Genomic DNA, 23,355 nt, shown 5'->3' with positions numbered 1-23,355 from the left:
AAACAAGTGAAGATAAGAGAGAAAAAAACCAGTTGATTTATCCGGGGTGAAAGGTCGTGAGAAACAAAGAGGCGTGGACAAGCGTTTAAAAATGGCGGTGTAAATACTACATCCATGGTAACATTACACCTTGAAAAATCTAACGGATTAAGGTAAAAATAAACCTTTAGTATCCCATTGACACAATGATTTGCCATCTTAACCATAGTTCTTTCATAACCAATTTAATGTCATATAGGTAGTGGAGTGGTTAACTGAAAAATGCACAACTATTAAGCATTATAACTATATTTGCTTCTGTCTTGGGGTTTTTAATACTTCTACACTGCCCTGTCTGCTACAACACCACATTGAGGTATGCTTTATGAATGAGACCACACTGACTTGGACACCTGTCGGCTGGGTCTGGTGGGGTGTGTGTGTGCTTATCTACACACAGGATGGTATTTTAACTGGGCCCAGTCCCTTCAGCCAGGAACAGGAAGGCTACACCTCTGATTTCCTACCTCACCCTAACTCCATTTTTTTTTTCTCTGGACACTGTAATGTACTGCCTCCAACCTAACTCCATTCATTTTCTCTGTGACTGCCTCCACACTGCCACAGCTTCATGAAATGCAGACCACACATACCACATGCCTATATTTATTACCTCTGGTTACCCGCTGGTTTTCTCCTACATTAATAAAACATTTGTGTTTTATTATGGGCATAGATATTAATAACATCCCCTACCAACATGATTTTTTCCCACAAAGAAATCAATATTTTTCCCCTTGTCAGCTCCCTGGTGGTCTAGTGGTTAGGATTCGGCGCTCTCACCGCCGCGGCCCGGGTTCGATTCCCGGTCAGGGAACGCCTTTTAAAGGCAATGGGATAGTGATTTTTTCCCCCCTCTTTCACCTGTCCAATATACCATTAAACCTGACCCTGTATTCTACTAAGCTCAGAGGTGACTGGTGTCTGTGCCTTCCACTCGCTAGGTGCCATTAGGTTGCATCATGTCGATGTTTCTATTCCATTTCCAGGTTTCTTCCACTTGTCATCCAGTTTTCAACTATATGGGGACTTTTCTCCATGGAAGTAACACACATTTGTTTTCCATGTCTTCACTGAGGGAGCCTGTGATGTCTTTTCATAAGAGGCCTCATACCCATCTAAGTAACTATAAGTTGGCTCCTTCACTGAAAAAAATCCTTTTAGACACACTTTCTTACGAGTTATATATCGTGACTTTATCTTACATCTTGGCTTGATAGGATAGGCTAAATCAAAATTGTGTCAAGTTTTTAATAAGAGGGTTCAGTATAATAGTTGTTCATTTATGTGTAAAAGTTCCGCATTGCAGGTTTAATAAAGGCATTCATCAGCACAGTATGACATCAGTTATGTGTCATCTTTTTCCTCACGACTGTAATTGCCGCTCCTATAAATTAAAACTGTACAGGTGTCGCGTGTTAGGGATACCATCAAAGATGATACAAAATCTCATACATTAATGTTAATGATTTTTTTTTTTTTTTTTTTATTGTTAGTGTTTTATAATTATTGATTAATCGGTCCTTCTAGCCTTATTTTGTTCACTTGGGAAGCCTTTGATTAGACTTTTTCAGATAAGAGAGCATCATCTGGTCCTCCCTGAGACATCCTATAATCTTTGCCTTGCATGCTCGATCTTGTTATCCTTTTACGTACAAAAGGCGGAGATAGGCGTTGATTCACTCAATATGATGTCATCCCACACGTCCGTCCTGCTGCATAGCCGTCAAGTAACCTAGAAACAGCTAGAGTAGCACCGAAACTGGAATGATAGAACCTTCAGAATAAAAGTACACTTGTGCGCGTATTTATTATTTTTAATTGTTTTGTCACTTGCTTGTATACTGTCACTGAATTGTCATAGTGAGCGTTTTGAAGACTATATTTTATAGCATACTTTAGCGTTGCCTGCCATTACGGTATATACTATTTATTATTGATTTCTGTTTTCTTCAATCACTTTGAAAACAGATCAGTAGAAGCACTAGCATTAGCGTGGAAAGCAGGTTGACCACGATTTTAACTCCATAACAGTGCCCCAAAAACCGTTCAGGTAGTGCATACCATAGATTGTATGGCGCAGACTTGAAGCCAAGAGAAACCTTAGACGTTCAAATATTTCATTAATATATTAAAATGTCTTGTGAACGGAACAAAGAACGCCATAAAATGTTGCTTGATATGGCTCTCCTGATTTACTATAATTTCTGCAGGGTCCATGCTTTTATGTTGGAAAAAGATACCGGATGTGCTGCTTTTCATTCTGGCACACTTGACACGTATCGGTCGGATAATTCACTGTCGTCAGGAGAGGAATGCAGCACTGCTAACCAACTGCAATGTAAGTAGTAAACCATTTTATTGTTTTATTAAGAAAACCCTGTTATCGCCCAAATAGTACACATCCCATTCTGTAAGCCATTTCATGTTAGTGTGATGAAACCATGGACTTTATCTCTGAAGTAACGTTAATAGTTAGCGACAATACAGTGAGAGCCGGGTCTTATGCTAACCCTAGCCCCATAAGTTAGTTAGCTGTCTTGCTAAGTAGCTACCTTTCCAGGATGCCTTTTTATCTTTTCCGTGGTTCGTTTAAACTTGAAGTAATTAGAAGGAGGTACCTACGGCTGTACCGAGTTTTTAATCGTTTTTTTTTTTTTTTTTTTTTTTTTTTTATTCACAACAAGCCTATCATTGTCGCTGTTTGCAAACGATAAGGCAATTCCCTGAGAAATGTTCCTGCTGCCTCCTTGCCTGGCTTGGAGTAGCTGTAACAACCGAGTCGCTGTTCAATATCTATTGTTTCGCTGACCACAGTTATCAACATGGTGAACTGTGTTTCTATTGTGTTTTAGTGGATCGGCACTTTTTCACCAGTAGTTAAACAGCTAAACAGCCAAACACCAGGCAGTGTATTTAAATCCCAGTCTCTTTAATAGAATCCCAGATAGCTGGTTTTGGGAAGGAGGTGACGTAAGTAGGACTGGTATGCAGAGGTCTGACACCAGCCAGAAAGTCGAAAAAACAATGTGAGCTGTGCTGAGCTGAGCTGAGCTGAGCTGGCCAGATAGCTGACCAGGTTTTTGGAAGTGAACTGGCATGTCATACAAAAACGGCATTATTGACTTTTGTTCAGACTTGTGTCAACAAACCTGTCAAAATGGCATGTGTTTAAGTCATTGTGGTATCTTTGGCATTTTAACTAGTAATGTGCAAATCCTGATTGGGTTCATTTCTTCTTCTTCTTCTTCTTCTCCTTCTTCACTGCAGTGACATTCAAAACATCGCTGTTATCAGCATCCCAGTCAGCAAACCATGGCTGGCTTCAGGCAAGAGGATGTTGAATTGTATTATGAGATGGGAGAGGAACTGGGGAGGTAAGTTCTGTATATTTTTCCTGTTGGCAGTAACTGTGGGATTCCCTGTACCCCAATTAATAGAAGTCTTTTTTTTTTTTTTTTTTTTTGTCATAATGTGAAGGTGTATCTCAGCTTGTGTAGTACTCAAGCAATGTATTGCATATCTTTGTACACTGTGCTAGAGCTTTGTGAGTCATTAACTTGTAGTGGATTAAAGCTGACTTCTTACCTTTATATGGAAGTATTTTTTTTTCCTGCAGTAATGCAGCAAAAGCATGACATCACTGCCTCTCAATGTGCCTTTCCACCTCTGCTGTGGTGTAGTCTCTCCTAAGGAGAGGGCGCTGTGTGTGTGTGTTTGCTGAAGAAGAAAAGAATTCAGAGAACATTCAGTTCCTTCCTTAGTCTTCCTTACTACAAGCTATTTTAGTTGTTTGTGTAAATAATGTTTATCCATTGTGCTGTAATGTACAGCACATTGTCTACTGTTTTCATTTTGTGAAAAAGTTTTAGTTTGCCTGTTGTTATGGTGTGTATATATTCTCTGTTGACCTAAAGGTCTTAGCACAATACATTACACATCATTTGCTAATATCATCCCACTACTTGTCCTTCTTTGTTGTCCTCCCTGCAGTGGACAGTTTGCTATTGTCCGGAAGTGTAGGGAGAAGAGCACAAGCTGCGAGTATGCAGCAAAGTTTATCAAGAAACGGCGTCTGTCGTCCAGCCGGCGGGGCGTGAGCCGCGAAGAGATCGAACGCGAGGTCAATATACTGCGTGAGATCCAGCACAGCAACATCATCACTCTGCATGACATCTTCGAAAACAAGACCGATGTGATCCTGATTCTGGAGTTGGTGTCTGGCGGAGAGCTGTTTGACTTTCTGGCTGAAAAGGAGTCTCTGACTGAGGAAGAGGCCACCCAGTTTCTCAAGCAGATCCTGGACGGTGTTCAGTACCTCCACTCCAAACGCATTGCCCACTTTGACCTCAAGGTCAGTGCTCTGAGGGGAAGACAGTCTGGTATTGACACACTGGGCCAGCAGACGTAGATAATGTGTTAGTGAGAAATTCAGTTGACCTTTTACCAGAAGTTTAAGTACAGCTGTAAGCATCTAGCACTGTGTTCTGCATTTTTCTGTGTTATATAAGACTATAAACACACAAGGCTGTCCAGCTACTTTTGGTATATAGGTAATTCATTAATTATGCTATCAGTCTCTCTTTATGGCTTTTAGCATTTTACAAGGAATATGGCAACTTATTTCAAATGGTGACAAGGCCAACATTCTGACACACTAAGAAAAACACAAAGTAGATCTCATACTTTAAATGAATCTTAGCTCTTAAATCTGAGGAGATTTTGAATAATCTAAAAAATTGTTGTTGTGATGGGAATCCCAGTAGCATTTACTGTCGTCACACACTTCTGTGAATATCTCTGGCAATTCAAAACCTGTTATCCCTGTCCGAATGATGTATTGCTGCATTGTCTTATCTTTCAGCCAGAGAACATAATGCTGCTGGATAAGAACGTCCCCAACCCCAGGATCAAGCTGATAGATTTTGGCATCGCTCATCAGATCAAGGCAGGAAATGAGTTCAAGAACATCTTTGGAACGCCAGAGTTTGTTGGTGAGATACTTTTTCTTGTCTCTAATATCTGTAACAACAGCTGAATAGTTCCACTTTAGAAATCACTAATGAGTTTGCTGTGATACTATGTGCCCACAATGTAAAGGTTGTTTTAGCTCATTAAGCTGTATAAATGTAAATAGTGTGTTTGAGATCTACACATCTGGCTTGAATCAAAATGTTCTTTTGTATGTGTTTACATTACAGCACCAGAAATAGTCAACTATGAGCCACTTGGACTAGAGGCGGATATGTGGTAAGATTTCAACATGTTTTATTCTTATGAAATTGTGTACTCTTCAGTATTACAGTCCCCATTAATAATAGATCCTTCTTGTCTGTCGCAGGAGCATTGGAGTGATCACATACATTCTGTGAGTACTGTTTCACATTAGACTGTTGTCATAGAAATAACTTCACTTTTCTTGATCGATGTTCTAAAATAAATCCTTTATCTGTGTCAGGTTGAGTGGTGCCTCACCATTTTTGGGAGAGACCAAGCAGGAGACCCTGACCAACATCTCAGCTGTCAACTACGACTTTGATGAAGAATATTTCAGCAATACCAGCGAGCTGGCCAAAGACTTCATACGTCGTCTGCTCGTCAAGGATCCCAAGTATGAATAGTTTCACATCTCGTGCCGAGAGAGAGTAATTTCTGAGGAGTTAACATATTAAATTCCAAATTCATGTTTTTGTCACTGACAGTTAATTTTCTTTTGCAGGAAGAGAATGACTATTGATGACAGCCTTGAGCATCCCTGGATCAAGGTGGGTAATATGCAGCATTAGTGTCATTATTGTGAGCATGGACTGATATGTTAATATTTAATGATGTGTTATAATTGAAAGTAATATGCACAACAAGATGAGGTGCCAATATGTATAGCTTACATTAGAAAGAAGTGAAGCCTCCAGGAAGTTTATTCATGTCTCTCATTCACTTACATTGTTTTGGACATAATTTTTGATAATTTCAAGAGAGTCATAATCAGTCAATGACCAGTGTACAGCCGGATTTTGAAATGGGCTTCAGTCTATTATTCCATTATCTAATCACCTGCGTTCAAATTCAAATCTGAACTCTTCTCATGCTCTAGGTGATTAAGAGGCGGAATGTGCGCCAGGAGGAGAGCGGCCGCAAGCCTGAGCGCCGGCGCCTGAAGACCACTCGTCTGAAGGAGTACACCATCAAGTCTCACTCCAGCATGCCGCCCAACAACACTTACATCAATTTCGAGCGCTTCTCACAAGTGCTGGAGGAGATTGCGGCAGCCGAAGAAGGCCTGAGAGAGCTAGAGCACAACCAGCGCTCGTGCCGGGAAGACGTGGCAGCGCTGCTGTCCATATACGAAGAGAAAGAGGGCTGGTACAAGGAGGAGAACCAGAGCATCTCCAGTGAGCTGAGCCACATCCGCCAGGAGCTGCAGCGCACCCAGGCCCAGCGCAGGCAGAGCCAGGAGGAGGCCCGGGCCACCATGCTGGCCGCCAACGCCCTCAAGCGCAAGTTTGGGCGTCTGGAAAATCGTTACGAGGTCCTGGCTGAACAGGTGGCGTCAGAGGTCCGCTGGGTGGAGGAATTGGTCAAGTCCATATCTGCTGAGAAGGACGGCCTCGGCACTGGCAGCATGCCCTGAGCCTGGCCCCGGTCCCACAATGACATTTTCACCCTCAAATATCCTCCTGCTCATTTTTTCTCTGCATGTGTGCCTCACAGCAGGGATCGAGTGGGCCAGTCCTCATCATAAGCTATGCTGCTGCCCTCTGGGAAAAATGGTTCACTCCTTGTATGTCATCCTTGAGAGAACAAGCAAGTACAAAAGTCACCCTCTATTGAAATATGAAAACACTCATTCCAATGTTTTTTTTTGTTTGTTTTTTTTTATTTTAAATAAATTAATTTATAATCTTAAAGACTCTTAAGTGATCATCATGCATAGTACTTATCACATTGGTGAATTATATTGGCAGTTTGCAGTTGCCGATATCTTATTTTAAATTAGCCCCATTTGTTTTCTCCGAGATTTATTTACATTCTGAATTCATGGGCCAATGCTTTAAAAGCCATAGATGTTTGCTCATTTGTTCCTGCCTCAGGCTAGTGGCCAGTTATGTGAGGCAGTACTCTGCCTCATAATATACAGCGTACAGTGTCAGGGTTGCACAGAATTCAGGGGTATTTATTGCATGGAAATCCAATTACATGCATTTCAGATCTGATTTTTGGTGACATAAAGATGCTCTTATATTTTGGGACAGAAAGCCTACCCTAGTGGATGCAATAAACATGAACCAATAACCTACAGGAAAGATTTGGAATGTATAAGCTCATCTTTGCAGTGCCTGTAAACTGAATGACCTTATTGCCTCTGCAAGCTTTCATCTGTTATCACATCAATGACATTTAAGTCACAGTGATATTGATCAATGTCTTAAATGCACTAACTTTTGCACAGTAGCTGTGGAAACCAAATTATGTGCATGGAAACTAGATGTGTCTCATAAAAATCATGATTCATGTTTTCATGACCATTGTCACACACTTCAAACATTCCATCAGTAAGTTTTACATCTAGGCCACACATTCCCATGTATATCTTTGAAAGTACATTGTATGGTGTATTTCAGTAGAAAATTGTACTCATTTGCACTTATAGGATTATAGCAATGTGCCAGATGGTATTTTAATCAATCTCATAGATGTAAGTAGGAACTATACTTTCAACTGAAAAAAAAAGTTTGGATTTGTTTCAAATAAACCAACTTATTAAAGTAACCAAGTCTCAGTTCTGAGTTCTTCTTGAGTTGAATGTAACTTTGTCCTGGGAAGGTGAAGTAATGAGATGTCTACTATGCTCACATCTTTAATAGTTTGACACCATGTAAACATTAACTTCATCCCAGGAGTTGGTAAAGTGGTGGGTTAGTGTTATCTGTTGATCTAACTAGTTTTGTATAAAGGAAATGCCTCTGTATCTCTTTGGGACTGTACTTTAATTTTACATTTATTGAACATAAATGACTGCCACTACAGAGTGTAACCATAGATTATATTCCTGCCCTGATAGCTACTCACCTCTTGTTTAAATCTCATCTTATTAAGTCTTAGTATTAATTTTGTAATATGCAGGCACACAATTAACTAGACTTGGGCCAAGTAGTATTCACAAATACTTTGAAATTCCGAGTACTACAGTTTACATGGTGGCAAAAAAACGATATTAGTGTTTATGATGCCCTCTGGTGGTGGTTCACAGGAATACAATATGTTACATTCTTAATATGAGGCACATACTTTGGAATTCTTGCCAACCACCTAAGACACACAAATATCTGTACACACACTGCCTGACAGAAAGTGCTCAGTTAGTTTTACATAGATAAATAAAGCTTAAAACTCAGTTTATCTGGGTTGAACTCAATAAAGAATTCATATTATGCAACATATGAAAAAAAATGTGTGTGGCTTATGACTGTGCTTATACAGTTTTAAGTCTCAGCATTGATCAAAGCAAATCTCAGCTATTTTTATGTGAGTTTATGGAAGTTAATTTTGCTTTCATCAACAAAACCATGTTTTATGACCGATGTTTGTGCAAACTGCTGTGCAGAAGCACATAATGCTATTGATTCATTTTATTACAGTATCTGTATGTTTGAGCCTAATAAATACCAATATTAAAACACTTTAATGTAATAAATCTCCTCAGTCCAAATTCATCTCCATAACCACACTCATCACATTGTAAAAGTGGAATTCTGGCACCATTTGTCAAAGCTATGCCAAAACACAGGACCAAAACACAATGTTTTATGGTTTTATTTGAGTATAATAAATAATAAACAAAATTATATTCAGTTAGCCTCCATACATTATAATAGTCACTTGTTTGATGCTGTAAAGTGTATCAAATTCCTCTCTCAAGATAATATACAATCATCTGTTTTGTAAACTCTCGAGTTTGTACTGCAGTCTTGTTTCTGTGTAATGTAATGTTCTCTTTGCAAACTTTGATTTTTACAAATGATACAAAGAACTTTTTAGACCATTTTGAAACAAATGGCAAACTGGAGCCAAATCGCTACAATCACTACAACACAAAGCCGACTGATGACAAAAAGAGCTGTTCCTCATTACATTGGAATCACTGGTGTCAGTGTGTGGACTGCACTGTGATCAACCAACAGCTGGAACAGATGAGGTCTGAAGAGCAAAAATTTCTTGGCAGTGGTCTCAGGGAAATGCAACTGTTCTCTGTGCTCTAATGATTATGTTCCTTTTCTTTGCCTTTTATCCGGCCAAAGGCTCCGTCTAAGTAATGAGGTTGCATTATTTACACAACCTGAAGGCAGTGTTTCTTTCCTGTTTGTCCTGGTGGAGGTCGAGGATGAGAAAATCTTCTGTTTAACTGTCTTGGTCCAGCCCGGCACTAACCCAGTCCATCCGATCTGGGAATGCTAGATTGCCTGCGAGTCCTTCAGGGAATTAAAATGAGCACAGAGTTTTAGGGCCGGTCCCAGTTTAAGGTTCATGGTGCTGACCAGGTGGTCTTCTGTGAGCAGCAGCAGAGCCTGTCCATCTATTTCCTGGGAGCGAAACTGCTCGGCTATGTCCCGACCTCCTGGGGAGAGAGGAGGACAGAGGCTGCTGAAATATTCTTGCCAACAGAGCTCGGGTCCCCTTGGTTCATTTAAACATATTATCTTGATGTGTGTAGAATTACTCACTCATGTGAGTCTTTAATTGTTTTAATCCATGTTAACGTGTTAACGCATTATTCCTACTTTGTGAGCAACAGGGGGCTGTTTTAAGGGGACTTACATAGACAATTCTGGGTAATGATTTTTCAGCATTTATGGAGCAATTTGAAAGTAATAATCTGTGACATTTTCATCTGAATAACAGCTTAGTCTTTTTTCTCACCTCAGCCTTTTTCTTCCATTTATTTTTAACTCTAATGTTATCTGATTTTGTTATTTTGTGGTGTTTTATTGTCTTTCCCCCCCACTATCCTTAATGCTCCATTTTTGTTTAACCGAGGCACATTGCATTACATCACACTACTCTTTATTGCTGATTAATATAACTCAGTAGTGAGTTAACCAATACGAAGTTCATTAGCTTTACATTTGTTGTTTGTAATACTTGGTGGTGGGTGGTTTTGAGTAAAAAATATCCTCTGGTGCAGAAATTTCAGTTAATGAATAGACAAGGAAAAGAGCGCCACTTACAGAAGGTCAGATTTAATCAACAGGAAATCCAAGGAAAAGCACATCAGTGTTGTATACTGGATGGAAATGCAGTACACAAACACCACAGCAATTCAGAGCTCAGCACCAAACATGGTACCTTTAATCTAAGCTGATGAATTGTATTTGTTCTCTCTCTGTGTGTGTGTGTGTGTGTGTGTGTGTGTGTGTGTGCTTTTGAGTGACAAATGAGGAGGTGAAGTTCGTACCGGGCAGGGAGTTGATATAAGAGCACACTTGTTCCACATTCCACTGGCACGGGCTACAGAGGTCTTCCTCTCCGTCTGAACCGCTGGCTGTTTCAGTCATCCTCTGCTCCTGCTCCCTCTCTTTCTGCTGTGCTCGCCCACTCTCTGCCTGCCTGCGGAGCCTGGTGGTCATGGGAACAGGAGGCGCATCTTCCTCCTCCTCCTCCTCCTCCTCCTCCTCCACCTCCCTCAGTGGGGCTTGCTGGGTCTCCTCAGAGCAAAATGACCTGTGGGCCTATGTGAAGCACAATGACAATCATGTCAAAGCATCTCCTGTCATTAGAGTTAACACTCAGGAGGATGAGACGGAGGTTTTTCCTTGGCCCAGCTACAGGAAAATTCTGTGAATTCTGTTCTTTTAGTTTTTTGTTTTAGATAAATTAATTCTTCATTTACAGTAAGGTCACAGTGAAATAGCATTTTGAGAGCCCCTTGATTCCTTTCATTCAGTGCATTTCCTATCGAAATAGGGTGTTTTGGTGGGGCATAATAAAGAGAAGCACCTTTTGTTTAATTGGAGGGATGTGATGGTTTTGTCAGTTGAAGTCACCATTAATGATCCACCATTAAAGATCCACTGCTTTTCTGGAGGGAGAAGCAATGGGATTCTAACATAAAAAAAAAGACTATCTAAATTTTGGAAAATCTTTATCATGTCTCTTAGTTAACAAGGTGAAAAGTTATTTTTCATTTTACTGTGACTTTAAAGGAAAAAATGCATCCAAGAGTTTTCCTTACCATTACATGCGTAGGGTGGGGTCACTGTGCTAATCCTAAAAGAATTTAATTAGCATGGGTTTAGCTTCATTACTGTTTCATATTCAAATGATGGTCTATAGGCTGCTTCAGTGGGTTTTCCACACTAATAGTGATATAACATCTAGAAAAAATGACTCCTCCTCCTGAAAAGAGAGTCTATAAGAAAATCCAAGGCTGTATTTTTTATGTCAGTGCTTTTTTATACAGCTACAACAGAGTCTGTCACTGTCAGATATATACCTGTTCCCCAGAGAGCACCTGTCTTAAGACCACTGATCCCTGTAGCACTTCTGCACTCTCCTGTATGTATGAGATCAGTGATGCCATCTAACCTGTCTCAGGAAATGTTCTCTTGATGCCCCGTTGACTCTGCCGGGGGGTCGGCCTCTCCTGCCCATGGGCCTGTGACCCCAGCGCCCTGCTTTCAACAGGGTGACACGCTTGGTGCAGCTCACACTGAACCTAAACAGTTGGAGAGGAGGGCAGATTAAAGCCGTTGGTTTGTACATTTCCTACACCACAGACTATCAAATTTGTACAGTGATGGCAAGACGCTCGTTGCATCGCTGACCAAGCTAAGGCAGTATAATCCAGTAATGCGTCACCGCCACGTGACATCAATCACTCCTAAAGCCCAAGAGCCCTTGGAGATCTGATTTTCCTCTGTACACTGAGTGAGGGCAGTTAGACAGGCATTTGCCATTGGGTATTTGTTGTTAGTCTGCATCTGGACCTCTCCTGTCTTTGATGCCTGGTTGGAGAGCCGGGGAACGAAACCTGGGAGTGATTATACACTTCGACTTTCTCTTATGACACAAATGGAGCTCAATGAGATCCAGATGTCAGATGACGTGTTCCACCGCCACGGAGACAGAAGGCATTTCAGTTTACTGTCTACTGCGGCAGGAAAAAATAAATATAATACAGTATTTTGGATCTTTATTTATCCGGGGAGGGTTTGCTGTTTTTCAGCAACACCCTGCTTCTCATTCATGAAGTTACGCTTGAGAACTGCCAGATGCAACCACAGTGTTTTAGTGGTGGCTTCATGAGCCGCTCTACTAGACCAAATGGGAGTGAAATGCCTTGCTCAAGGGCACCTTTGGTTTTAGAGGGATGAGAGTGTTAGTTAATCTCTTTAGCCAGATTTTCCCGGCCACTGTGGGGAATTTGAACCAGCGACTTGCAGCAGTATTCACAGATCAGTGTGCTCAGTGCTTTTACCTTCTGACACAAGTCATGGAGCAGAAACGTCTGGAGCGCAGAAACGTGTGAACGTGACCCATCTTCCCACAGAACTCGCACTGCAGCACATCTGCCACACACTCCTTTGGCTCTGCAATTTTACAGGGTCAGCTGTTAGACGCATACATGCGCGCTCAAACAAACACACACACACACACACGCAGGGTCCCCACCATCTGCTGCAGGGGCATCATTTTCCATCTCTGAGTCTGTTGAGTCTGACTGCTCGGCCTCCAGCGGGCTGTCCTCAGGTGCTGCATCCCCGTTGGCCTGGATCTCCTGGGACTCAGGAAGTGTTGCCTGCTGGTCCGCTAAGAGTGAGGAGGGGCCCACCTACACCCAAGGATGTATTCAGAGAAGAAAAATCTTCTACAGTAATGTAAAAAGATGTGAATAATGTGCAAAAAAAAAAAAAAAACTTGTGGGGTAGCTGTTTACCTCATGTCCAGGGATTACAGTAAGTTAAATAAAAATACTCATGCAATCAGTAGTTAATATTTTCTAAGTAATAATTCATTATTTTCTTATTTTATGACTTTATGACTTTAAGATCAGTTTGCCAACCATTGTGGAGAGGTCATGCTTGTTTTCCAGTGTAGCCTCTCCATTTGGTGAGAATATATGACAAGATACAGTGTATGGACAAAAGTATTGGGACACACCTCTTAATCATTGAATTCAGGTGTTTCATTCAGTCCCATTGCCACAGGTGTATAAAATCAAGCACCTAGCCATGCAGTCTGCCTTTACAAACACTTGTGAAAGAATGGGTTGTTCTGAAGAGCTCACTGAATTCCAGTGTGGTACTGTCATAGTAAAGTAATAGGATCCCACTGTTGCAACAAATCAGTTTGTTTGTTTCTTTCCTCCTAGATATTCCACCATCAGCTGTAAGTAGTATTATTGCAAAGTCAAAGCGTTTAGGGAACTCGGCCACCAAATGACAGGCCATGTGAAGTGAGTGAGCGGAGTCGCCGAGTACTGAGATGTATAATATGTAAAAATTGCCAACACTCGGCTGACTCAATAATCGCAGAGCTCCAAACCTCTTCTGGCATTAACATCAGCACAAAAACTATGCAGTGGGAACTTCATGGCATGGATTTCTAGCAGTCTGATGGACAAGTCTGGGTTTGGTAAATGCCAGGAGAACATAACCTGACTGACCAAAATGTGCCAACTGTAAAGTTTGGTGGAGGAGGGATAATGCTGTGGGCTTGGTTTCCTGGGGTTGGCCTCAACCCCTCAGTTCCAGTGAAGGGAAATCTTAATGCCTCAGTTCACCAAGACATTCTGGACAATTCTCTGCTTCCAACTTTGTGGGAACAGTTTGGGGAAGGCCCTTTTCTGTTCCAGCATGACTGAGCCCCAGTGCACAAAGCAGCTCCATAAAGGCATGGCTGGGTGAGTTTAGTGTGGAAGAACTTGACTGGCCCGCACAAAGCCCTGACCTCCACCCCATCCAACACCTTTGGGATGAACAAGAACGGAGATTGTAAGCCAGGCCCTCTTGTCCAACATCAGTGTCTGACCTCACAAATGTTCTTCTGGATGAACGGGCCAAAATTCCCATAAACACACTGCAAAATCTTGTGGAAAGCCTTCCCAAAAGAGTGGAAGCTGTTATGGCTGCAAAGGGGGACCAACTCCATATTAATGCCTATGGATTTAGAACGGGATGTCATAAAAGCTCCTGTAGGTGTCATGTGTAGCTGGCCCAATACTTTTGTCCATATAGTGTAGCAGTGCTTTAAGGAAAACTCCTCCCTCAGATATTCTTACACTGTTCATGTACATCTACCTCAGTAAGTGATTTCCTATATTTCCCAGAATGACTTTTGACAACTCCCTGAGGTGGCATACCTGTTTTCTTGTTGCATTCAGTTGTGGGTTATACATGTAGTTTGAGAGAGCAATTGCATCAGTAAGAGCAAGAGTGCAAGTAGAGAAGAAGTGAAAGTTTTATCCTTTAAAATATTGTGGCTGAGTCTTGAACCACAAATTTGAACCACTTGGTAGCTACATTGCATTCTGGTGTACTGATGGTACTGTTGGTGCAAAAATTGGCATCTCTGCCTCTTTTATGATGGTTTTCTCCCTCTACGATTGTTGCAAAATTGTGAGTCTAGCAACATGTCTGACACCAGTGCAGCTACATTCTCCAGTGTAGCTGCACTGGAAACATCTCAATATGTTATTATGTCATTATTTATGTTTGACCAGATGTCAGTGGGTGATAGGAAAAATACACCACTAACACGTTTAATGTGTGTTTGGGTAACTTTTCCTTTCACTTAAACATCCACCTGTGACTGAGATACCTACCGGAAACGGCTCCAGGCCCTCTCTGATGACAAAGCCTTCTATGAGGTGTGTGAGGATGTGGGGTCTAAACAGGCTGTCGGGGCTTCCTGGGAGGCTGGTTGGGGCAAGAGGGGGCTGGCCAAGACCTCCTACCACATCGGGCAGGATGGGAGGAGGTAGAGGAGATGGTGGAGGAGGAGGGTCGCTGCTGCTGGTGCTGTGCGAGGGTTTCTCCACTTCTGATGACTGGACCACTGAGTGACCGGATGGGATGCGGGACAAACCCGTCGCAGCTGGAGAGCAGAAGGTGTATAAAGCACAGTGCATGCCAGTGAGTGTTTAACATAAATTAATTCAACAGTATATGACAATATCGAGTGAGACATAAAGACTATTTCATTCTAGTCTAGTGTAGTGTTGTCTGGTCTTACATATTCTAGTCTAGTCTAGTAATCAAGTCAATTGTTCTAGTGTAATCTAATTTAATCTATTCATATCTAGTCCATTCTGGTCTGTTCTAATCTGTTCTAGTCCAATTTTTCCTCTTGGTCTAGTGTAATCCAGTATAATATAATCTAGTCCAGTCTTGTCTGGTCTATTCTGAACTAGTCTAATCTGGGATAGTCACTTCTAGCCTAGTCTAATCTGGCATAGTCTATTTGATTCTAGTCTAGCCTAGTCTAGTCTGTTCTGCTCTTGTTATTAGATAAAATGAGGTAAAACGAAACATTAATCATCCCCTTAAATCGCTGTTTTACATGTACCTGTGCCATTCTCTCTAGAAGACATCTTGGCAGGTGAGGGGCTCCTGTCTCTCTGTGGACTGGGAAGATGTTCCTCTTTCCTCTCCCCTGAGCTCAGTCCATTTATTTTGCATGTTTGCGTCAACTGAAATACAAACCACAACAAAACCTTTGTCAACTCTTTATAAGAATGGATGAGCCATCGAAGTGGAGGCTCAAACACCTGGCGACTCACCGCTGGAGCTTCAGTGTGCCTGACAGGATGGACCTTCAGATCCACGGCCACCGTCTGAGGAGGTGGGAGGCTCTGGTAGGGCATCTGGACCAGGGCCTCTGCTACAGGCAGCTCCTCCTCTGTCAGCAGCACTTGGCCTGACTGGGCTGCCAGGGCCTGGACTGAAAGCAGCGACTGCCTCTGGAGTGAGGCTGGAGGGTTCTGGGGCAGCCTGGGCAGGACCAGGGGTGGAGGAGGAGGTGGAGGCTGGTTTTGAACTTGGGGGAAGGAGGTCCGTCGTTGGGGAGCAGCTACCAGAGGAGGCGGCTGTGGCTGAGTGGTGGCTGCTGGAGCTGAGGTCTGAGCAGATGATGCAGACATGCAGGTGATGCAAGAAGAGGACAGGGCTGGGGAGTCATTGCTGGCTTGTGATTGGGTGATGGCTGAGGTGGGAGTGGCCAGTCTTTTGATTGATAGAGGAAGTGGGGTACAATTGGTTTCTTGGGGCGCTACTCTCAGAGCAATTGGCTGGAGCTGTCTGTGGCTCGAAGCTCCACCTGTGGCCTGCTGGAGGATGAGCTGGTGGGAGTGTTGCGCCCCGTGCTGGCTGGGAGGGCCAGGCAGCTGCTGCTTGACCAGAGCATGGGGCTGGACTGCAGAAACAGGTGTCAGATTGGTGATACACGGATAGGCATGAGGACAACAACTAATAAACAATGAAACAAAAGTAGTATTTCTAAGCATACCACATCAGTCACAATGTTAAAATCACCCCAAGTTGCAAGAATTAAAAATTATATTGACTAAACTAAACAAATCAACTATACTCAGTAAATAAAAAAAATGTAAAATGTTAAGCATTAAAAATTATGTGCTCACTCCTTCTTTTGTCAGCTGAGTCTAAACAATCCTCAGTTAAAACATTTTGACTTTTATAGCCTTAGAAATGAGAACATGAGCTTGCTTGGTATTGAACATTAAAAAATATTCAGCATCAGGTGTTATTATAATTAATGGTATTATGTTTGTAACTGATTAATGGAGTGGTGTCCACTTTGTGAAAACCTTGTCACCTGATATCACTTTGCCCCTGCACAACACTTCATAAGATAACGTGACTACATAATGAGTCTCTCCCACATAAACAGAGTCATTATTTAACCAGAAGATTATCAGTAGGTTGCAAGCAACTGTTGGAGATAACAAACCATGAGCAAACACCCAGCAGAGATACACTCAAAAATAATTAACAATGAACCCACCGTTCACACCACAGATTTTGTTACTGGCAACCTAAATTGAAATTTGTGTCCGAGTCTGACAAATTTGACTTTTTAGAGAGCTATCGTTAAAAACACATACAGTGCAGTTACTGACCTGGGGCTATAATCTGGGGCCCTGGGGTAAGATGAGTGACATCAGCCTGCCCAGCCTCAGATCCTGTCTCTGTTGTTGTGTCAGGGTGCTGGTTGGCTTTGAGGGCACAGATGGACATTTTGGACAAGGCGGTGGCAGGAGCCATGGCTTGGGACTGAGAGGAGGGCTTCAGGAACACACTCTGGGCTGTAGTCAGAGCTGCAGGTAGATGGGCACGCACAGCCAGGTTCTGAACCTGAAGACACACAAAGATGAAGTCATTTTTCACTCAAGCTCTGAGTTATATGAGGCTATATAAGGCAAGTGTCTATTACACCTCAGTCAGCCTATAACAGCATTCCGATAGGTTTGGCTTCACACAAAGCAGCTTTCATGCAGCTAATTACAAGTTGCATTTAACATTATTTCCATGCTTTGTTGTTCAGCTAACATGCATAAAATCTCATGCAACAATTTCACTTCTCACATCGTTAATCTCTATTTATCTTCTGACTGAAGCCGAAGGTATATGATATCCTGTATTAATGTCTGAGGTATATAATGCAGGAGTCGTGTGTCACGCATGAACTATTATCCTGTGGTGCTTGGAAAACTTTATACCTGAGAGGAGGGGGGCAGAGAGGAGCAGGAGGTGACAGCAGGGAGGTCTGACTGAACTGCAGCTACTGTGGCTGCAGGAGTTAGAATGAGCTAATAGCAGAGAGGAAAAGATTAAGGAAAGAGAGACAGGAGGCAAGTTGGTTTAAGTGTGTGTTGTAGGATGAAAGATAGGAAACACATGCAGTGCAAACTGCAATAGGGCAAACAAGCAATATATTCTTGAGTGCTAATAATAATTATGGCCAGCAGCTCTAGACGTTTGTAAAGCATATACCATCTGAGTGCGAAGGTACATCTGAGCTTGGTTACAGTTGGCTGGTCGATTTCCTAAGAGCATGGCCTGCTGGGATATGGTGCTCCCTGCAGCAGTGGAACTAGAAGTCTGTGTCCTCCCAATCAGCTGGGCCGCTACTGGGGAAGCTGGTAAAGTGATCTGGATTCAGGAAGGAGTGATTAAAAAAATGTGATAGAAGAAAGAAACAGAGCTTTATATTTCTAGTCACAGCAGGTCAGATTGATGAGAGTGGACACAAGAACACTTACTGAGTTTTGGGATGCACCAGCAGGCTGAGGCAGGCTCCCATTGGATGAAGAAGGCAATGAAGGTGACTGTCTTCGACCTAAGATTGAAGCCTGAAAAGCATTGGGAGGACTCTCATATTCTCTTTCATCCTGTCTCATTCGCGTCTAAATGAATCTTGATGCATATGTACATAATTGGACTCATATGCGTGATAAAAGTGCGCATAAATCCACAACACAGATACATGCCCTCTGACCTGCTGTATGGTGGCCAGGCTTTGCAGATGGGGTGTGTGCTGGTGTTGCTGCAGGGCTGCTGTTTGCAGCATGAGGTGCTGCTGCTGGGCTGCGTACATCTGATGCAAGTATTGGGCTGCCATGGTCTGAGGTCTGTGGATGGCTTGCTGGATCACCTATTGGGATCACACAACAACCAGAGCAAGCCCATAATGCAACTGCAATCCATTAAAACACAAGCTACAATACCTTATTCACTGCACTGACCAATAATTTATTGACAACAGACAATGGTTGGAAAAAATATCATTACCTCAATTTAGTCAGGTATTAGAGGATCTGAAAAAGGTGCCTCCTTTTGTCAACTAAAGATTTACCTAATTCAAAATAAATAAAATTATGAATTTATTCACTTTTTTGCTAACAGATATTTTGTAAGCATGGGAGTGAGCTTTATCAAATGGGGAATGGCTCATTTTGGAGTGGGAAAAAGCAGAAAACTTATTTGAAAAGGCTTTTTTGAATCGGACTCTTACCTGCTCTGTGTGCCTACCTAGTGAAAATATGCTCAGAAAGGACTGTGTATTTCCTGCCTGTGTTTCAGGTGGTCAGTTGTATCTCTTAGCTGAATTGCCGGTATATTAGGTGAAACACTTACATGGGACCATCTGCCTGCCTGTCAGGGGAAACCATGGCTCTGGAGGTGAAGGGGACTGTCTATTACCTGGACTGCCTGCCTGTCAGGCGGGACAATGCTCAGTGTAGTAGAGAGCGCCTGGGTGCACGTGGGGTTTCCGGAGCTGACTGTTGCCATGGTGATGACAGCTGATGTGGTGGGGGTGGTGGCAGCAACAGCCCTATTAGTCTGTGCCTCTTTCTCTCCTGGGCTCTGCCTATCCATCTCCCAGGTCACAGAGAATCACTAATAGGAAAACTGTGGAGATAAAAGGACCTTAATTAACAGGAAGCAGTAAAGAAACAGTAGCCAAGGACGTTCTTCAGGTGTTCAGATGTTCATGGGCCAATACACTGTTTTTCTCTTTATTTGTCTAATGTTCTCACTCACCATCACTACAACTATAGTCCATTTTATGTTCAGATAAATGTTACAGAGAGCAATTGGAACTTAAAAAGATACTGACGATATATATATATATATATATAGCCTACATATATATATAGTGAGAGAGAGAGAGAGAGAGAGAGAGAGAGAGAGAGAGAGAGAGAGACCCTGACATCCTCAACAGTCACCCTATATTTGTGCAGCAGTGATGATTTGATCTTTATGCTAAATAATCAAATAATGTAACACTGGGGAGGCATATGATAACAAAATGGAAGGAAGGACGGAAATACGTAAACAAACAAACAAATGGCGTGGCTACTCTCAAAGCTTTGCACAAAATATAGTGCAATAAATTTCAAGGGTATTCCATTATTAGACGAAGCCAAAGCGCTGGTGCTTTTTGCTTTATGAATGTGAGACAGCGCTATGACCTTAGCCTCTTAAAGAAAGAAAGAAAACTGACTAAATATGAAAGTGATTAAATATGAATAACCTAATTAGATTTCAAAAATAGGCCCATAGGTACCCTAACTAATCGAGGCCTATTGTAATTGAAAGTTACAGTTGAAGCGCAGTTTTGGGGGACAAACAGAACATTTTAGACTGTAAACCTTTCAACTTCATATGGTAATCGTGCATTTATATTTCATTTGTTCGATTGTTTAGGACAGGAACAAACTTTCTCCTGTGGCATTCATTTCAGTGCAATTCACTTCAACGTTGTCCCCAGTTTCAAATTAGCCTCCATAAAAACAAGCACAAAAAACACAATAAATAAAATAAACATAGCCACGAGAAAAGTACACACGCTGATGCATAACACAAGACGAAAATTAAGAAAATCATCAATCCTTCACAGCATCGAAACAGGCCCAGACAGGAACAGAAACACACGACTGACTGCAATATTCATTACTGGCGTTAGATGATGTGAAAGATACAGAAATGTATTGAGCCGTCAAAAGCTGTCAACTTACAACTTTCACCTTAGCTCTGTGTTAATGAAACCAATCAAAACCCTACTGCAGAATTTCGTTTCCCCATTTATGTTGCTCTTTTAACAGAAGTTCGTGTCCTTTTAAAATGATTCAAATGAGTCTTTTTAATTCAGACAAGCAAGCTGATTTATGAGAAAGATTTGGCAGATTAAAACTATGTTTGAGTTTGGGGATTTTTGCTGTAATAAAAGACAGCCGATGGCACAGAATTATCAAAATAAAGAGACCCCAAGTGAGAACAAAAGATTGAGTTATAATTAAAATATATCAGAACACACGGCTTGAAATGAAGAAAAAATAGAGGCAGAGTTCTTTTTGTGCACTATAAACTGTGAAAATGTGGTTATGGAGATCTGAATAAGCGGTAGGATATGAAAAGCATGATAAATAAACTGAACCATGTGCAAAATTAATCTGAGTTCTCAAAAGTACCTGCTCACAGGCTCTGGCATCACTCACACATCTGTAAAGAGGCTGCAACTACCGGACAGATGTGCTATAATTAATGGAGTTTTGCCACCTAAAATGGAGATACTAAATCCTGCTGGAAATGTAAACAAAATATTTTTAATAAAAGAAATTGCAAAGAGGTGGAGGCTCATATAAAATAATCCACGGCACATTTCATCAAGCTGAACATTTGCCGTTTGCAGGCGGAGCAGCCTGGAAAAAAGCGTATTGATTGTATTCTGCTGCATCGCCGCCTGTTTCCAAATAAACGCAAGCGGAATATTCGTTGTATTCCCTGAACGACCATAAAAATCAGTCTTAATAAACTGGCTCTCCATAATTTATATATACAGACACACACATATAAAATATATACGAATGCATTCAACAGCCATAAATTGGCAATCATCTCCTTTCAGTCTGGTCCTCGGCTCCGCTTCATGCATGCACAATTATTCACCTCTTGTCGGCGTTACCTGCCTGGTATTGATAGACATGACCCGTCAGGAGCGGACCAGACCCCGGCACATTGTCCCAGTCATGTACTAATGCGTCAGTAGTGTCTAAAATGGAGATAAAAACAGACGCTATTGAGCAGGCAGTGAAAAAAAAACTTGACACAGCACCGCTTGCAGTGCGGGAGGACCTTGCACAGCCGTGGAGAGATTTCATGAAATCCTCTTTTCATTTTGGAGAGTGCGTGCTGTGTCTGAGGAGGGGACTCCCAAAGAAAAATAGGCATGTTTGGCAGTTGGCAGTATCCTTTTGTAGGCTATTTTAAGTTTCACCTAGAGGAATGAGACTGCCTCATGTGCATATGACGTAGTTATAAATATGACATGAAGACGACATCAGGTTTAAGAGTTGTGTGAGAGGTTCCCGAGGTTGTCTACTAAACATGAGTGACGTCAGCTCAAACCTTGGGTATTATCAGGATTTCGATTTTTTCATTTGTACAGAAATAAATAAATAAATGAAGAAAGAAAGAAAGAAAGAAAGAAAGAAAGAAAGAAAGAAAGAAAGAATATTTTTGCCAATTTGATTTAGTGACAGTGAAATACGTTGAATACATATGAGAGACTGAGCCACTGCAGCAGGACGTAGATATCCTTAGTTGCTTTGTAGCTTGCTTGGCCTATATTGTTTCCTGTGCTATGAACTGCCAACATATCAGGTGGTGTGGTTTGGTTTTCTTCTGCAGTTGGGCTGTTTTGTGTTCCCTGCACGCCTGTCATCAGAATAAAAGAGGAACATGAAAAGATGGGTAGGAGGAGGGGTGAGAAAAAAAGAAGGAGAAGCCAGAAATTGCATGCATATGACATAAACAGATAGGCTCCCTTCTGTGCCAAGCACTGGAGATTGCACACATAATCGTGTCCTGTCAACAGCTCCATCAAGGAAGTGTGTGGAGGATATAGAAATTGAATGAAATGGAATTAGTTTTCTATCATTTTCTATCATCTGTGGTGGAAGAAATCAGATGATTTACTATGGCAACTTCGTGTGCTCTTAAAAAAATGTAAATACTACATTAACCGACATGAACGATCGAGCAAAGTGGTAAATAGGCAATGGGAGAGTGGTAAATGTGATGCAAAAATTTCGTATTTGTGTGTGTGTGTGTGTGTGTGTGTGTGTGTGTGTGTGTGTGTGTGTGTGTGTGTGTGTGTGTGTGTGTGTGTGTGTGTGTGTATGTGTGTGTGTGTGTGTGTGTGTGTGTGTGTGTGTGTGTGTGTGTGTGTGTTCAAGATTTTTTTAAAAAAAAAAGTGGTGTAGGTTTTTATTTTCACCCGTTCTTTGATGTTTACTGCCATACATGTAGGCTGTTTGATTTTAATTGTGCACTTTGTGAATAATATGATAACAAACACATCAATTTCATTTACTCATCATTTGACTTATGTACTTTTTTTGTCGCTGCAGAACAAGGTGCATCTGTGCTCCTTCATTTCTATAATTAAACGCCAAAACCAAATATATACTTTTGTTACAGGGACCATTTTGTTATTACTTCCGACTCACATCACATGAATGCGAGGCAAGTTTTTCTGGCTCTTTGGGATCTACGAAGTTGAAAGGTAGAACCTGAAGGCAGCACTTTACCCACATGAAAGACCACCCCTCTGTTTTTTAACTTGGTACGGTCGGAATGCTCGCAAAGAAAAATAGTACACTTTTCAGAGATGTGCACCAAAGTTGGACTGATTATTCACGTAACTTGAGAATAAAGTTGATCAGTTTTTCCACTGTAGTGTTATTTTTATGATGCGTGCGTATAACTTCAGCGTGGGTGTGTATATTGTTTATGT

The 23,355-nt window shown here is 41.7% G+C and overlaps 2 protein-coding genes and 1 non-coding gene across 3 annotated transcripts; 2 read left to right on the top strand and 1 right to left on the bottom strand.

The window, feature by feature from the left end:
- Window positions 1–103: 103 nt before the first annotated feature.
- dapk3 (death-associated protein kinase 3) lies at window positions 104–7,809 on the top strand. The gene is made up of 10 exons (XM_030075006.1): window positions 104–152; window positions 2,253–2,380; window positions 3,310–3,416; window positions 4,033–4,393; window positions 4,904–5,033; window positions 5,241–5,289; window positions 5,381–5,407; window positions 5,498–5,650; window positions 5,759–5,804; window positions 6,134–7,809. The coding sequence occupies exons 3-10, from the start codon at window positions 3,355–3,357 to the stop codon at window positions 6,668–6,670; spliced, it is 1,365 nt and encodes a 454-aa protein (XP_029930866.1). The 5' UTR covers window positions 104–152; window positions 2,253–2,380; window positions 3,310–3,354; the 3' UTR covers window positions 6,671–7,809.
- trnae-cuc (transfer RNA glutamic acid (anticodon CUC)) lies at window positions 785–856 on the top strand. The gene has a single exon. It is a non-coding gene; the product is annotated as a tRNA-Glu (tRNA).
- A 1,094-nt stretch (window positions 7,810–8,903) lies between the features above and the next one.
- phc3 (polyhomeotic homolog 3 (Drosophila)) lies at window positions 8,904–19,433 on the bottom strand. Its single transcript, XM_030073976.1, has 13 exons — window positions 19,257–19,433; window positions 18,553–18,708; window positions 18,317–18,406; window positions 18,048–18,206; window positions 17,174–17,408; window positions 15,818–16,449; window positions 15,604–15,727; window positions 14,861–15,132; window positions 12,709–12,868; window positions 12,515–12,626; window positions 11,623–11,752; window positions 10,493–10,766; window positions 8,904–9,655 (listed from the first exon to the last, which is right to left on the bottom strand). Exons 1-13 carry the CDS (start codon window positions 19,431–19,433, stop codon window positions 9,492–9,494), a joined length of 2,685 nt encoding a protein of 894 aa, XP_029929836.1. The 3' UTR covers window positions 8,904–9,491.
- Between the last annotated feature and the right edge of the window lie 3,922 nt (window positions 19,434–23,355).

This window comes from Myripristis murdjan, chromosome 17 (assembly GCF_902150065.1).
Source record: "Myripristis murdjan chromosome 17, fMyrMur1.1, whole genome shotgun sequence".
In the NCBI taxonomy this organism is placed as follows: Eukaryota; Metazoa; Chordata; class Actinopteri; order Holocentriformes; family Holocentridae; genus Myripristis; species Myripristis murdjan.
The sequence above is the reverse complement of the archived record's forward strand: the minus strand, read 5'-3'. Positions and strand labels throughout refer to the sequence as shown.

Excerpts from the sequence above, each read along its gene's own strand:
- dapk3 (XM_030075006.1), top strand. The coding sequence starts at position 3,355 with ATGGCTGGCTTCAGGCAAGAGGATGTTGAATTGTATTATGAGATGGGA. Across the intron at positions 5,034-5,240 it reads TGGAACGCCAGAGTTTGTTG|CACCAGAAATAGTCAACTAT; the intron begins GTGAGATACTTT and ends TTTACATTACAG. Across the intron at positions 5,805-6,133 it reads TTGAGCATCCCTGGATCAAG|GTGATTAAGAGGCGGAATGT; the intron begins GTGGGTAATATG and ends CTCATGCTCTAG.
- phc3 (XM_030073976.1), bottom strand. The coding sequence starts at position 19,433 with ATGGATAGGCAGAGCCCAGGAGAGAAAGAGGCACAGACTAATAGGGCT. Across the intron at positions 18,207-18,316 it reads CTGGTGCATCCCAAAACTCA|ATCACTTTACCAGCTTCCCC; the intron begins GTAAGTGTTCTT and ends TCCTGAATCCAG. Across the intron at positions 12,869-14,860 it reads AGGGCCTGGAGCCGTTTCCG|GTGGGCCCCTCCTCACTCTT; the intron begins GTAGGTATCTCA and ends CCTTGGGTGTAG.